The sequence below is a fragment of the Salvia splendens genome, chromosome 9 (assembly GCF_004379255.2).
Source record: "Salvia splendens isolate huo1 chromosome 9, SspV2, whole genome shotgun sequence".
NCBI classification, from domain to species: Eukaryota; Viridiplantae; Streptophyta; class Magnoliopsida; order Lamiales; family Lamiaceae; genus Salvia; species Salvia splendens.
The window spans coordinates 14,891,563-14,908,151 of NC_056040.1; the positions used below are offsets into that span (position 1 = coordinate 14,891,563).

The window sequence follows — 16,589 nt, forward strand, 5'->3', positions numbered from 1 at the left end:
CGATCTTCAGGTATTATTTATTGCAGGAAATTCGAATTTCTTACCCCCTTCATGTCTGTGCTTGATTTGTTTCAGTTTTGCTAGTATTTTATAGTTAAATCTCCATTTTTCTTCCAGATCCGTCAAACTTTTTGTTCAAATCGATTGTAGTTGTTGGTAATCGGTCTTTGTGGATTTGGGGGTTTGTGTATTTTCGTATATATATAAAAAAAACGTGGATTGTTTTAGTTGGTCTTTGTGGATTGAGGGATTGTAGTTAAAGGATACAGTTTGATTGGATGATTCAGTAGCTACAAATATTGGTTTCAAACATAAGTTCGGGTGCAATATTACCTACTTCAGAAAGGAACCATTTTTATGAGCTCCACACAACATTCACATGCACAGTTTTCCTTCAATATCTGTTATCTCCTAATATCACCCTCTATGTACAAACTAACTACAAATCTAAGGATCTGTATATATAGAACTTATGTAAACATATATTCACTAAAAAGGCTATCAACTGGAATAGTATTTTTTCGAATCCATGATGAGTTGTCAATCTCTTATTGCTGGTTGCATGAGACTGGCCGGTGGGTTGTCTCTATGCTATCTATGTATGTTCCACTTATAATTCCATTTTGATTTGGAATATAGGAATATAGCTTGCAAATGAAAATGACCTCTTTATTATGTATTGGTCCTATGATCATTTAGTTGTCACCCCAGTTTGCTAAAACTTTCTTTTGGTTTTATATAGGTGAGAGCCGCAGATACCAGCAAAGCTAATAATAAGCTATGCTTGTTCATTATTCAAGTATTATTTTCATTACTTTGTTATCCCTCGTCTAGCAGCATATAGAGGATTTTTTACAGCACTCTGCCAAACTTTCATTCGAAATGGGTAAACTTTAATTGCTGCTCTTTTTTTTCTTTGCAAAAAATGAGTTTAAGTTTACATTACTAGATTATATCTAAAGTGAATCTTATTGGTGTGGTGGTCTTCATTTGGGTGTCTTTAGTGTTGATTTATTTGCATATATCATTTGTGATTTTTGAACAATATAAGAGTCTCTAGTTATAACTTAATTTGTAGCAGCCCATTCTCCCTATTTACACATACTGATTCTCATTTTCACCCTTTCTCACACAACATATCTATATGGTTGGAGTGAAAAGTTGGTTGAGCACAAAAGTAGAGGTGTAGAGGAAAAGTTATCTATAAAAATTATCTTGCTAGTGATACATCTGAACATGTTTCATTTTCCATTGATAGCAAAGCCTTGTTCACTTCCATGTTCAATTTGATATAATGCTTTACTTATAAATCTAAAGATAGATATTTTTTTTCAAAAACATATAATAGGATTGGTTTTACCTATTATTCTATTGCATTTTAAGTTTTGCAGATGGTCTTAAACAAGCCAATTTAATGGCCTGAGGTGAATTGTGTGCATTTTTCATATTTCTCTATTTGTACCCATTTTTCGCCTATCCTTCTTCTCCTTCGTTTCGCGGCGGCGCAACTCCTCTGCTACTCTGCCATTGCGCCACCTCCGATTCGCCGGCAATCAATGGCGGAAGAAGCCGTGCTAGGCCATCTAAAGCACAACCAGGAGATATCAGATTCCGGAGTATTCTCCCAGGAGAAAGGAATCGACCACGAAGAGCTCGTCAACGCCATCAAAAGACTCAACGGCTTTCTTTACGTTGTTGCTTCGGTCAGATTTCCCCTCTCCTTGCCGCTGCTGCATTCTTCTTCTTTTAATCGCAATTTTTTTTTAAATTTTAATTCGCGTAGAGATTTGTAGAAGTTGACAATTCAGTGTGTACTGTATTAGATGAACTGAGTTAAGTTGATCTATTAGCAATTAAGCTGTTTTATCAGTTGAAATGAAGTTTGAATTATGGTGTGGAAATTAGAATGAGATTGTGCACATGGAAGATAATGCGATTGAGCTGATGGAGAGATTGTGTTTTATGGAACTGTGCAGGATATAAAGAGGGAGAAATGGCTGCTCTCAGAGGAGGCTCAGAGTTATGTTAAATATGGATCTGCTGAAGTGTTACTTTTTGAAGCCGTGCCAGCAGAGGGTATTGCAAAAGCTAAGTTGCAGGTAATGGAATGATTTGACTTTTGGGATGCGTATTTTTTTTATGCTTCAGATAGTACGCCCTTACTTTATTTGATGCTCTCTTTTGCAGGAAATCGTGAAGTCAAAATTGCCTGTGGATCTTGATGTATGCACCTATATTCGGTTTGGTTCATTTGCTTTTTCGATTAGTTTATAACTTGAACCAACTTTGTTTCCTTTTTTTCCTTTTCATTCTGGTGATTGTTTTGTAAATATGTTTTCTGTAATATATGTATGCCTCTTCCTAGTCAATGTATCATGAGTTTAGCTCCAACTTCGTAATAGAATATGAATAGCGATTAGCTACCTAGTTTTTAACTCATTCGTTTAGCTCCTTGCTGAATCATGTCTGTGCATAGGTATTGTTTTTTCTCCAATGTAAATGCTGGTTGACCTTCCTATTGTTTTGTTCACAGGACAAAACTAAGTCACTGATTTATGACAAAGGGTGGGCTCAGGCCATGAAGAACAAATGGATAGGTCTGGCAGATTCTCAAGTATCACGGAAGGTAATGCTGATTATGAATGTCTTTTAAATACTTAATTGCAATCAGATTCAGCTGAAATTTCTTGTTGGGATGTGTGTTCATTGAATTTATTTGTGCGTCCCTTTTTCCCAGCTTACAATTCTTAAGACTTTTTAAGTATATGCTATATGTTCTCTGGATAAGATACGTACACACTGCACAAAATTGTGCTGCACTCCTTTTTCTTCAGTACTAACCCAACTTATGAAGAAATGTTGGTTGTGATGTGCACTTGTATAAGGTTTCACTGATTTTGTAGCCAACTGTTTGTAAAATTCCATATCTATGGAAGGAAGAAATGTTCTGCATAAAAATTCCTTTCATCCCCCCTTAGCTATCTATTTGCATCTGATAAGATGAAATAATGTGAAGAAAATGTTTCAAAATTTGTAAATCAAGCAAAACTTCGTCAATTGAGTTCAACTTAGATGGTGTTCAAATGCTTCAATTTTGCTAACCTATTCCTCATTGTCTAAATATTGGTCTTTTTCTTTCAAATCCATATTAGTTGTCTTTCTTGCTTTAATTTCGCAGTCCATCTCCACACTTGATATTATTGATACCCATCCATTGAATGGCCTAAATATGTCAAATATATGCATATAATCATACTCATTTGGATTAGATTTGATTATTGTCTCTAGCAGTTTTGTTTATTGAAGCTGGGCACGTTTAAAATATATATTGACGTATGCAAATTTTTAATCAATCTTGCCCTCTTTATTCTGTCGTGTCTCTTAAATGAGCACATATTTTTCCTTTCAACCCGAGCTACATATGAAGGACATGGATTCATAGGCCTCTAGTGTTGCTATCTTATGACTGTGTTCCCAAGATTCTTCATCTCATAGATGTAAAAGGTGCTTATGTTGATGAAAATTTTCAGCTTTCATGGTGTTCTAAACTTGATCATGCTGGATGCATGCAGACTATTTCTTACTTCAATGATTTGATATAGGTCGAACACGTTGAAGACAAAGTGAAAGACTTACTAATTCAGATTCAGAATGGGGAGGTTTGTAACATAGTATTTAATATGCTTTATGTTTTTTCCATTTACTTATTAGCCTATGTATCTTTTTGTGATAGTATCTTCTTCCAATAAACCTTGATTTAGGTGCAGTCTTGGTATTTTATATATACCCGTCCTTTTGGATGCAATTTGGATCAATATATAAAATATTTGCTGTATGGTTTCTCAAAATAAATTGAAAGAGATTAGGATTATCAAGCAGATATCAAGAATTTCTGAGATCCGTCTTTTAAAGAATGAGAACTGAATTCTACAGTTTGACTGTTGATTTATGGCTTTATGCAAATAAATAACTGTTCCTGATTTAGGATGCAGCATATTTAGGTATATACCTATCCCATCATTCCCATTTACAAAGCATGCACTTTTATAACCTTAATTTTTGAAACCCATATTAATATATCATCCTTTGTCTTAATCCTGGCATCTGCTCCTTTGTGTTCTCAACCGACAGAATAGAGGTAATATTTTGCAAAAGATTCGAATTCTGAGAGTTTTTGCTGTGGAGAGATTAGTACATGAGAAATGTTCTTCATGGCAACATTTCTGTGCTCTTTGCATCTACTTTGCATTATGAATTAAGACACCCCTTTACTAACATCTGTATGAATCTCCATCCTCTGATATAAACTGATATGATAATAAATTACAGGCTGTTGGCGCTAAGGATATTGATACTCTCAAGCGAAGAAGGCTTATTAGTCTCCAGTAATAACCTACAAATTTTTTTGCTTCTCTGTCACTTTGTCCTTGTTTCATATGTAATTAGTTTTTTTGTGTACCTTAATCTGTGTACCTCCACTTTTTGTGTTCTCTGTTTTCTTATTAATTTTGTTTCGATATTAGGATTTGGAAAGGCTATTCGGTAAAGAAAGGTCCTGATTATAGGCCAAAGAGGAACAAGGCGGCTACCGATTTAGTTCGTGATCATCTACAGAGGTAATAAATCCCTTTTTTCGTTGGCTTTTAAGATTATTATAGCTGCAAAAAAATGCAATTGCTTATTTCAAGTTCTACTTTTACTATAAATTTGTCTTCTTTGTGGACATGGTTTACCAGGTGCCCTCGACTTTGCAAACCAGGGGATTTTTATTTAGACCTAATTCTTTTGTTGGTTTCTAGAGTAGTCCAGTTTGTATAGGAAAAAGGAATACCCCCCCCCCCTTCTTATTTAATATTTATGTGCAATCAAACTATCATACATGATCGGCCTTAGTTGTGGTTTTAAAATTTAGCATGTGCATGAGTAAGCAACAAGGTTAAACTTGAGGGCTGCTAGGTTTATTGCAGTTTTGATGGTTAAGTGCAAAGTTTAACGTGTATATATAATATGCTTGGTCAAGATTTCACTAAACTCGCCTGTTTTCATCTTGTTTGTGTCTGATATGTAAACGACTTTTTTTCATTCGGAAACATATCATTCTCAGTGGCATAAGGCATATATGTTAAATTTGTTGATCCATATGGTATCATATTTTTTCGGCTTAAATTTTCATTTTTTCTCTGAAGGGATGAATGGAAGGATATTGAGTTCAAAGAGTACAACTTCCTTGCAAAGGGTCAACCTACTGAAGGTGGCTGTCTCCATCCGTTATACAAGGCAGGTTTATCAAACTTTCTTATACAATTGATGTAATTGACTGCTTGTAGTATCTATTCACTCCTGATGTTGCTTCGTAACAGGTACTCCTATTAAATAATTTGGGACTAGAACATTGCACTGGATCTTGTTTCTTTACAAAAAGTTCTCTTACTAGTGGAATAGAATGTTTTAATTGTAAAATAATAAGGAAAAATGGTATAGGTTCTTCAACGAGAAATCGTGCAACTAGTATGTCATTAAAATGCTATGTTATATTCCTTTCGTGAAAAAACATTTTTCTTCTCTCTCCTCAATAGTTCCATTGAGAAAGTCATGCAACTAGCTTGAAGCCTACTACTACTGTCTGATTAACACATTTTCTTATTTAAGAAACTTCAGATTTTGACAATTTTAGTTTTCTCGTCTAAGTAAAATGTTAAACATATGCATTGGCTCCATTATAACCCCATCACTGATTAGGTCAGTCATCTATTGATGTAATTTTGTGCAAATTCTTGTTAAATTTTTGTTTCTGTATTTCTCTTGTAAACAAAATTTTGTTTCATCTGCAGGTTAAGCAACAAATTCAGATGATATTTCTCCAGATGGGGTAAGTAATAACAACCATAAAGGAGGCTGATTTTAATATATAATCACTTAATGTGCCAATAATTGCTGATTCTTCATTTACGGCTTGCAGATTTGAAGAGATGCCAACAAACAATTATGTGGAGAGCAGGTATGAATCTTATTACATATAATAATATTTCTGAAGTCGTAGTTGTCCTTGCTTCTAGCTCATCTGTTCTTTAAGTAGATAAAAGTACGATACGTATGGTACATATAATAATATTTCTGAAGTCATAGTTTTCCTTGCTTCTAGCTTATCTGTTCTTTTAGTAATTATAAGTAAGATACATATGACCACCATTTAATACTTACATTCACTCTTTCTCCTCTTCAATTAACCACATTAACCAGCAACTCTTGAAATCCCGTGCCAACTAAGAAATGTGTCATCTTAGCCGGGATGGAGGGAATAGTGTATAGTAGAAGGATTTCACTTTTCATGAATTTAGAAATAAGGGCCCTCTGATTCCTTTCTTCGCATTCCTTGTTCATGTCCTATTAACATAGCAATAAGTTGGAAGCAAAGCCAATAAATAATTGCATAGCTGCTATCAACACTGAGAGTTGTTTGTTGGATATGCAGCTTCTGGAACTTTGACGCACTTTTCCAGCCTCAACAACATCCGGCTCGTGATTCACATGATACATTCTTTCTGAAAGGTGATTGTAATCTCATTTTAGATCTTTATTCTTGGTTGGTTTTTGCATTCAGTTTTCTTATTGTCATTGATGTGTGCAGTGCCTTCGACCACAAATAGTTTGCCTGAAGAATATGTAGAGCGAGTTAAAACAGTTCACAAATCTGGTGGCTATGGGTCCCGTGGGTAGGCAATATGTCGAATAAAGAGGTAGTTAGTTCAACCCCAACCCTAAGGCAAGTAACCTACTTTCTTTTTGCTCTAGGTATGGGAATGATTGGAAGAGAGAGGAGGCAAACAAGAATCTTCTGCGGACTCACACAACTGCTGTTTCCACCAGGATGCTGTATGCACTTGCCCAGGTTAGCTTTTGTTAGCCTTGTATTCTAGTTGTCTTTTCCATTCTTTACATAATTGGATAAGGGTGGATTGTAAGAAATGCTTCTATTGTGTCTATTGTTTACTTCTCTTGATTTTACATGGAAACGGTGTCCAAGATGAGTGGGCATATGTTTTTGTTTTTGAATTTGGGTGACTAATTGAGTGATATCCCCCCCACCTAAAGAGGTGAGATATGAATTGTCCACACCCTTCCCAGTAATACATTTAAAATATACATGAAATGTATATAATTAAATCTGACATTCAGTCCACATACACAATATGCTACCAAATTACAAATCCTCAAGTAAATAAGTGAACTTTTCTTTTCTTTTTTTGCTATATACATGAGTCTTGGTTAAGTTTTTGGTTTATTGCAGCTCTTTTTGTCTCAATTTTGGATTTATATGGCATGGTAGGATACTTTTTCCTTATTAATCCTTTGTTTGCATGAAATTTACTCGAGATCATATATTTTGCATGGTAGGCTACTTTTGCCTCAGTTACTTTGGTTGCATGAAGTTAATTTGAAATCATATATTTTGCAGGGACCTTTTACTCCAAAAAGATATTATTCTATTGACCGTGTTTTCAGAAATGAAGCTGTAGATCGAACTCATCTTGCTGAATTCCACCAGATAGAAGGTTAAATTTCTGGATATGTTCAATTCCATGTTTAAACAGTCACACCCTATTCTATTAATCAAGCTTTGCATTATGGTGCTAATATCGTATTGACACACAACGCAACCACCAGATAGAAGGTTAAATTTTTGGCTTGCCAATGTTTGATAGCTTAGTTGGCTATGCACCATCATGCGTATATGATTCTTGTAAAATCTGTACCATGTAAGTCATGTCAAAGTTGGAAGTTAGATACTTCTGTCCCTGTTGGCGTAATGGGCACTTGCATTTTTGTTTTACTAGGAAATTGTATTGCCATAGTTTGTATGGCAACAATTTAAATCTGGTTTGCACTGCCTTTTCTGTTGTGCCCTGAATTGCACCAGTGAAATAAGTGCTATACTAATTATTGCCTTTCATTGCCTACAATTTATATGTAAATGCTGCTCTGCTTCCACAAAACTAACATCCTGTTGTTAGGCTTAATTTGCGACCGTGGGCTTTCTCTTGGACACTTGAGGGGAGTTCTTGAAGACTTCTTCTCTCGGATTGGTAAATATTCTAGCTTTTTGTTGATAGTAAATCACAAAATGTACATATTGTTAAAAGGGGTTATTCCATCTTATCAATTTCAGGGATGTCTAAGCTTAAGTTCAAACCTGCCTACAATCCTTATACTGAACCAAGCATGGAAATCTTCAGGTGATGATTAAAAAAGGCCCTCTATCACTGCTGTGGCTTTACCATTAAATAAATGCAAGCTAATAAAAGTTTTTCTGCCAGTTATCACGAAGGTCTGAAGAAATGGGTTGAAATTGGCAACTCTGGGATGTTTAGACCAGAAATGTTGCGGCCAATGGGACTTCCTGAAGATGTGCAGGTGATCGCATGGGGTCTTTCACTCGAGAGGTATGTGTGCTCATATCCACCTGTTTACTCTGGAACACTATTAACAAGACAAGACCTTTGTTCCTATCATTTTGGTTTAGTAATTCATATAAGATGCTTCTCGGGGCCTTGCCATGACTCAAATACCTACTTATTGGCTATTGCTTTGTTTTCATCTTTCCTTACTTGCCAGGCCAACGATGATCCTGTACGGAATTGACAATATCAGAGATCTCTTCGGCCACAAGGTAAAATGTTGTGCTTCATTGTAACGTTTACTATCAGGATAAATAAGGCGTTGGATTTGGGCTGAAATTAATATATCAATCCGTATTAGTACTTCATTCTTGAGATCCCTTAGTGATGATATCCTAAAGTTAAAGTACTCAACGTGATTAATTTTTAGAATCAATCAAATAAACAAAGCCTTTTAAGCTCTTACATCCTTACTTGCAGGTGGATCTATCTCTCACTAAAAGAAACCCAATATGTCGCCTTGGACTTAATTGAAAGACACTCACTGCCAGTTTAGAACACACTTCTTTTTCATGAAATGCAGTGTTCAAAATATTGCTGTTGATTTTGTTATTTTTATGGTTGACGTATCTTACCCAGATTAGATTTTTTATTTTTATTTTTATTTTTATTTTATCATTAAAGGCGTTACTTATGTGGAATTTATGAAAAAACGAATTAAGTTAACTTCCACTACTCAAATTCCACACGATTTCCCCATATATTCGTTGTTTTTCGTTTATATTCATTTTCAGCAATTGGTTACTGAAACTGTGTCGTTGCATCCTGCCAATTTCTGTAAGCAACAAATTTTAAGTAGTTTTGTTTATTTAAGTAATTAATTTTGAAAAATATTGGTTCAAGCAAGTAATAGGTACAGAGATTAATTTGTATATTCAGATTAATGGCGTATTGGCGTGTCTTGATTTGAAGCTATTGAAAAACTTGGAAATCACAAATTGGTTAAGTTGGTCAAAAACACGACAATACAAGTACATCTCAAAATAGAACAATAAGAAAACTGATGAGCTCTTCTTAAACAATAGCTTGGTTCAGAAAGTGATTGTAGAAGTTTTAAAATGAATAGATAGATAATCTAATTGATTTATCAGATATTATTTTTAATACAGTATATCATTTTTTATATAATCCATGACATTTTTTTACTCACAAAACAGAAAACTTTTTAATAGTTATTACTAATATGAATTAAGCCTATTATTTACTGACTCGGCCCAGTTTCACTGGACCGCATATAATTACCTTTTTCTACCAAGTAAGTCACCTAACTTCAGTTGGGCGGGTCGCAGGTTCGTTCATCTCTCAATCTTTCTCAAACACACACACACAAGAAATCAGTATTCGTGTTCATCTTGCTGTTGGGAGATTTCCGGTGGAATAGAGCTTTGCCAGTAGTGTGAAGCGTCTCGTTTTATGTTGCATTTGTTCTCAATGGCGGATCCAGCCCATCAAAACGGAGGGGGCGGAAATATTTTTGTATTATATAAAAATTAAATATAATATTTTAATATATATTTTGTAATAAAATAATACTTTCCCTTCCCAAAACAATGTCATCTCTACATTTTCATCTCTCTTAGTCTACTTCTATTCATTAACTCACAAAAAAAACACTATATAAAATCCCGAAATACGAATATTTAATATTTATTGGGTGGAGGGAGTATATTAATATTCAAGTATCACTCCGCGAAATTCATTTCTACGAGTACTCATATCTTAAAAATATTTTAAAATTCTTTTATTATAAATAATTGAAGAATAAACTTTTCTTGATGTCACAAAATTATATTATGAATATCAAAGGCTAAATTATATTTAAAAAATTAATAAAAAATATATAATAAAGATATTAATAAAAGATATGAATAAGTAATATGTTTAGTACAATTGGATTAAATATATAATGTGAGGTATTACTAATCATTTTAAAATAAAATCTATAGTATAATTGAGTATAATTTTCTGAAATATAGTATATACAATTGTCCAAGTAAAGTATAATTAGAAAAAAATGTGCATTCTATATTCTATATTAACGTAATATATGTGAGAAATGTGTGTCTCCAATTTTATAAATTGCCTATACTTTACATTTAATAAGTAAAATATTTGGGCCCTTCTATAGATAGCCCAACAAATGATCAATTTATTAAGCCCAATATGGTCATCTTCTTCCCAACGCTTCCTTCCCCAATCACTGAACGAACCCCAATCTCCATTTCCGCCGGCTTCGTCTATTCAAGTCACCTTCTCATCTTGGAAGGTTCTCCACCGCCACTCACTTCACCACAGGTTTTCTTCCTCCTCATTTTTTTTGCGGAGGGGGCGGTTATGCCTTTTTCCGGTCAACCCTTTAGGAAAATTTGACTCTCTTGGCTGCCCCTCTGGATCCGCCACTGTTTTTTCTGTGCTTTCCTATAAGGTGTTTGATGTAATGTGTGAAACAATTATTCCAAAAACAAATTGTAACCCTCTTTTTAACATTGGAGTTTATCAGAAGTATGGATTTGGAGACTGGCGCCTCCAATTTATGTCATCTTTCTGCATAAATTTGAATTCTAGCAACATGATTTTTAGGTCACCTCAGCTTTATACGCTTTGTATTTCGATTTCAGCCATCTGATTTTGTTACTGCTAATTGGGGAGACATTTTCAAACTCAGAATTATTGACATTGATCACCATCTTATCCTGAATCAGATTTCTCTAGTGCTGCGTATTAATCAAACACCATGAATTCTGTTGCATCACTATACAGAAGATTAAGTATCAGGGATCTGATCTCCAGCACTCCTGTTTACAACTCCGCCACTGGTATTAACTTTATCCCTTTTATGTAAAAATAGTACAGTATGATTTTGGAATTTTGTCTTGGAACATAAATTTACACATTTTGGTGATTATAGATGTATCTGGAGAGGGATTGAGTCTGGTGCTGAGGCGATGGGCTAGCAAGAAAACGGCTGGATCCACTAAAAATGGCCGTGACTCGTTGCCCAAGAATCTCGGGGTCAAAAAGTTTGGTGGAGAGGTGAGAGCATTATAAGGGTGGAGACTTGATATCAAATCTTGCACTTGAAACTTGATGAATTTCCCTTTCTGTTGATATGTGATGTTGTATGGTGAATGTTGCAGAGAGTGATACCCGGAAACATCATTGTTCGTCAAAGGGGTACACGTTTCCATCCAGGGAATTACGTTGGTATGGGTAGAGATCACACCCTCTACGCCTTGAAGGAAGGCTGCGTCAAGTTTGAGCGCAACAAGCTAACTGGGCGCAAGTGGATTCATGTTGAGCCGAAGGATGGCCATGAGCTGCATCCAGTTTATGCAAAGATGAGTGACATTGATGCTGCGGCTGCTGCTGAGATGAAGACGGCAGCTTAGCTCAGGTTGTGTTCACCGTGGTAATGCAGCATCTGTTTGGCGAAAATAGGCTGCTAACATTTTGAAAGCTGAAACAAGTTTCAATTTTTGATTGTTTAGATGTAAAATGCTGTTAATGACAGCAGCACTTGCCTTAATTATGCTTGATAGGGTGTGGAATTGTCTCAGTTGAAATAACACACTTTGCGAGATTTATTCTGTTGGTTGTGCATTTTTCTCATTTCATTAGGTTTCTATAATTATGTCATGGTGCTGCTGCTATATAAAGAGAAATATTTGGTAAACATATTTCCATTTTAATATTTTATGCATAATCTTATGTACAAGGAAAATTTGGTTGTATATATACATGCTGCTGCTATTGAACTAATAACCACAATGTACAAATACAAATGAAGAAATTCTCTTTGCTAATGCTCTGTATGATTTTCCAAGTCATCTGATACTTGAGAAACAGACATCATATCTGGTTGATCATCTTTTTCAGAATCTGATGCTAGTTCTTCGCCTATAACAATACCAGATTCAAATCGCTTTCGTCTCTCTACTGCCTCCCTCACTCTCGAGTGAAATTCTTCATCTGAGCCCCCAACATGTACCGTAGCTTGAAATTAACCCGATTCTCCACCATGATCCTGTGCCTAGGGATTATTCGCGATTCAAGTGAATAGCTGAAAAACCTGGTGTGCCCTCAATAATCAGCAACTAACCACTGAAACTTATCCTCGGTGCGCTAATGTGTGTGTGTGTGTGATGATGCATAAGCATACCTTGGAAACTCAATGAGATCCTTCAAAGGTCGTATCATAGTCCTTCTCAAGTACTGGTACTTGGGGCGAAGGATGTCAATGTTGTAGCGGTGGGGAAATCCGTGATCATCTCCCCCAAAACAGGTAGCCTTATGCCAAGAGACAAGAAGAACTTGACATTGTGATCTAGCTATGCACAATACTGCACCCTATGAGCTCCGGCCGTAGGGCTACTACTTTCCCAATGTTACGTTGAGAAACCCCTGCCCTTGTCAAGAGGAAGATCACCTGCCACAAGGAAACAGCGCCCTCTCCTCAACATCTGCCCATGGTTATTCATGTAAAAAAAGTATACGAATGTAGGCTCGTGTACATACCACTGGTCGTATCTTCTTGTAGAGACTATATGTCATGAGAGAGGGAAATCTGTTAAGCATACTCCCAATCGCATCTTGCTGAACGCCTATATCCAGTAAGAATTGAACCTAAAAACGAAACCTAATTGAAATTAGCCGCAGTACCATAGAATCTTCTTCAGCAACAATGTCTAAAAGCGACAGCAACCATACTAAACGAGTTCAATACGCTTGTGACAACCCTTGACAGGTCCGGCATTTGACAAATCGTACATTGCTAATGTATTGAAGTTTATACCTTTGGTGCAATGGTGCTCTCCAAATCAATGCAAAATATGATTGGCTTGAAAATGAGGATTCTTCTCATGCCATCTTTCGATATTCCAAGGTAATAAAAATACTTAACGAGAGGCTTCCATCCATCCTCTATGCTACACGCCATCAACTGTGGTTTGTGAGCTAATAACCTTCCCAAATCTTCATCAGTGAGGCCAAACTCCTTCAGATATGCTGCCTGTAGATTGAATGGACAAACTTGGTTTGTAAGTTAATACAAAGAGATTCTTGAACATGAATACATCGCAATGTTAATCCGATTCACTCACCACCAAAACAAGAGTCTATATACAACACATTACTGATTAAATTTCTCACACAAGGGCGTTCACTGTTCACGGCAGATAACATACGTGGTCGATTATTTTTATCCTCATCACAAGGATTCCTCTACTCCTAGCCCTTTCAAGAGGATATGAATCAAGTAAGTTATCTCAAATTTTTTAAATGATCAAGAACCTTTAGGATATCCCAAGTTTCTAATCCTTCTTAGTAACCAATGGGTCAATCTATACTACTTTTATCTATCTAGACTAATCCTCGTAAATGTATAAACAATTACCGCAAGTTTAGTACTAGCATATTGCAAAAAAAAACTGACTAGTTAGTACCTTCAGCTTCATCTCCTACACAGACAAGCAACCACTCAACCTTGATCACTCAGAGTATACCAAAAATCATTTTCATCCCTTTTCGACCCAAATTTGATGTTCTTTACACTTTCAACACCAAATCAATCGAAACAAGGCATCGACGAATAAATTTCTCATAATGTATAAACAACTAGTGCAAGGTTAATAGCAAACAATATATAATTTCCTCGTAATGCAAAAGAAATCAGGTAGTTAGTAAGTACCTTCTGATTCATCTCCTCCATAGAGAAGTATCCGATCACCTTTGGGCAGTCGTAAAGCATGGTACCGAAATCATTCTTATTCATCCCCATATTCAGATATAGGGGTGGCAAATCGTGCGTGTTGTGTCGTTATCGTGTCGACACGATAATGACACGACACGATAACAACAAACACGAACACGATCCGTTAAGAAAAACTCCAAACACGAACACGAACACGACCCGCTACCCTCAGACACGAACACAACACGAACCCATTAACGACACGAACCACTTCAGGTCAACACGACACGATAACAACACATATATGACACGACACAATAACGACACTATGATAATAATATTATAATATATTAATGTTATTTCTAATATTAAATTTTAATTTTTAATTTTAAAATTTTAAAATTTTAAAATTTTAAAATAAATAAAAATAATATTATAATATATTAATATTATTTCTTAACGTGTAACACGAACATGACACGAAGTTTTCGTGTCGTTATCGTGTCGACGCGATAAGGACACGAACCCAATAAGCTTTGACACATACCCATTTATTTCGTGCGGGTTCGTATCGTATTATCGTATCGTGTCAAAAATTGTCAGCCCTATTCAGATAGAACTCAGCACGTGACCTAAGCTCGTCCATGCTAAAAGCCAGTATCTCAGGACACCTGCTAACCACATACCCCATCCAGTCCTTCCTCACTCCGTTATCCTCCAAATAATTCACAAGTTTGTCAAACTCCTCCATGCTGCGTTCCAACACGTTCCCACCAGCCCGTGTCAATGTGACTCCTATATACCTCCCATTCACATGGATCGTCTTCAGCCATTCTGCCAGAAGCCTTATGTGATCAAGATCTCTTGATGCAACTATAAGCTTCCCTATTTGAGGGTATGATAGAGAATTATGCTTCAACCACCTACAAGAAATTTGGAGTTTCAAATTGCATCAGTTTCTTGAATGAGGCATCCATTATACACCATCACTTCTATCGAGATGGTAAACAAGTTAAAACGTGCACCAAATCATTTAGCTAACTACTCAGACACACTAACTACAATAAATCAAGATGGTAAACAATTTAAAACATGCACCTAAATACATGAATTTTCACCATTTGATTTTGCACATGAACTAAAAATTCTTCTTTCAAGATACACGAACTTTCAGTTGTTCAGGTTGTCACTTTCCCCCAAATTAAAACCGAGGTGGATGCCCAAACGACGTAGTTGAATAGCTAATTTTTCATAACACATTAACTACACTAAAAAAAACTAGCTTTTTTAGTTCAAGCATGAATAATATAAGTTGTTTCAAGAGTGTTTCTACCTTATAAGCGGCACAACTCCACATTCTCGAATGAAAACTCTACACGAAAATTATACGAAGACTGCGAAAATTCAGGCAGCTCCTTCATGGAAACCGCCTTAATCATCACATAATCGATGAATTCAGGTATCGTGGAAACCGCCTTAATCATCACATAATCGATGAATTCAGGTATCGTGGAAACCAAACTCTCACGAGCATTTCATCATCCACCTCATCGGCATTACTATCGGAGCCGTTCCCCCCTTTCTAAAAACGCTATTCACGAGCTGTGAAGAAGGGTTCGTGTAGATTGATCCGGGAAATTGAGGGGTCCTCTTGCTTGGCAGCGAAATCTCGAGCAATTTCTCCTTGTCTTGCTGGAGAAGTGGGAGGTTGGGTTCTTGATTTTGTTCGTCGGGGTTCTGGGGGGAGAGGTGGCGGAGGAGCGGGCGTTGTGGGTGCGGAGAGAGTGGGTTTCGGTGGTGGATGGGGGCAAAATTCCAAGAAGAGACGTTATGGCAAAATGTATCTGCCATTTGGACCCTGAAAAAACAAGATTCTAGCCATGGTATAGACACGAGAAGCTCTCGCGTGTTTTAATTAAACACGCTTGAAGCTCTCGCGTGGTTTAAAAGTATAGACGCATCACCTTAATGCGTGTTTAAAGTGAAACACGCATATTCCTCTCGCGTGTATTAAAATAGAGACGCGTCTTCCTCTCGCGTGTTTAAAGTAAACACGCGACACGCTCTCGCGTGTCTCCCTTGCTTCACAAATTCACTCCAGACGGCAGAACATACGCATTACGCGAAGCGGAGACGAAAACCGGCGAAAATTCTACCCAACCAGCGAAATTCGAAGCCTAATCCGATAGTTAGCTCTCCCATTCCAATTTGAAGTGTTGTTAGGTAACTTTCAACCCTTATTTTCATTTTTATTGGTATAATTTAGGTGGGTATAATAGTTAGGGTTCATGGGGTAGAAAGTGTTTTGTTGAATTTGGTGTTGAATTATTCAATTTGGTTGATTTTATCTTGAATTTGGTTGTATTTGATGTTGAATTATTCAATTTGGTTGATGTTTTGTTGAATTTGGTGTTATTTTGGTGAATGTGATTGATATTTTGTTG

General features: G+C 36.1%; 2 protein-coding genes and 1 pseudogene across 2 annotated transcripts; 2 read left to right on the top strand and 1 right to left on the bottom strand.

The window, feature by feature from the left end:
• Positions 1 to 1,144: 1,144 nt before the first annotated feature.
• On the top strand, positions 1,145 to 9,157 carry LOC121748901 (phenylalanine--tRNA ligase alpha subunit, cytoplasmic-like). Its single transcript, XM_042143462.1, has 19 exons — positions 1,145 to 1,703; positions 1,977 to 2,099; positions 2,188 to 2,223; positions 2,534 to 2,626; positions 3,603 to 3,659; positions 4,330 to 4,385; positions 4,524 to 4,616; positions 5,187 to 5,277; positions 5,832 to 5,869; positions 5,960 to 5,998; positions 6,473 to 6,549; positions 6,629 to 6,713; positions 6,793 to 6,889; positions 7,457 to 7,553; positions 8,013 to 8,084; positions 8,168 to 8,234; positions 8,316 to 8,441; positions 8,614 to 8,668; positions 8,877 to 9,157. Exons 1-19 carry the CDS (start codon positions 1,557 to 1,559, stop codon positions 8,928 to 8,930), a joined length of 1,503 nt encoding a protein of 500 aa, XP_041999396.1. The 5' UTR covers positions 1,145 to 1,556; the 3' UTR covers positions 8,931 to 9,157.
• Positions 9,158 to 10,612: 1,455 nt separating this feature from the next.
• LOC121746700 (50S ribosomal protein L27-like) lies at positions 10,613 to 12,043 on the top strand. Its single transcript, XM_042140614.1, has 4 exons — positions 10,613 to 10,751; positions 11,159 to 11,272; positions 11,365 to 11,489; positions 11,594 to 12,043. The coding sequence occupies exons 2-4, from the start codon at positions 11,191 to 11,193 to the stop codon at positions 11,843 to 11,845; spliced, it is 459 nt and encodes a 152-aa protein (XP_041996548.1). The 5' UTR covers positions 10,613 to 10,751; positions 11,159 to 11,190; the 3' UTR covers positions 11,846 to 12,043.
• Positions 12,044 to 12,120: 77 nt separating this feature from the next.
• LOC121746701 lies at positions 12,121 to 16,132 on the bottom strand (annotated as a pseudogene).
• Positions 16,133 to 16,589: the final 457 nt, after the last annotated feature.

What these genes read in the sequence shown, in the direction of transcription:
- LOC121748901 (XM_042143462.1), top strand. Translation starts at nt 1,557, where the DNA reads ATGGCGGAAGAAGCCGTGCTAGGCCATCTAAAGCACAACCAGGAGATA. An exon ending in TGCTGTATGCACTTGCCCAG is followed by an intron (nt 6,890 to 7,456) that starts GTTAGCTTTTGT and finishes TATATTTTGCAG; the next exon opens with GGACCTTTTACTCCAAAAAG. An exon ending in TGAATTCCACCAGATAGAAG is followed by an intron (nt 7,554 to 8,012) that starts GTTAAATTTCTG and finishes TCCTGTTGTTAG; the next exon opens with GCTTAATTTGCGACCGTGGG.
- LOC121746700 (XM_042140614.1), top strand. Translation starts at nt 11,191, where the DNA reads ATGAATTCTGTTGCATCACTATACAGAAGATTAAGTATCAGGGATCTG. An exon ending in TGTTTACAACTCCGCCACTG is followed by an intron (nt 11,273 to 11,364) that starts GTATTAACTTTA and finishes TGGTGATTATAG; the next exon opens with ATGTATCTGGAGAGGGATTG. An exon ending in TCAAAAAGTTTGGTGGAGAG is followed by an intron (nt 11,490 to 11,593) that starts GTGAGAGCATTA and finishes TGAATGTTGCAG; the next exon opens with AGAGTGATACCCGGAAACAT.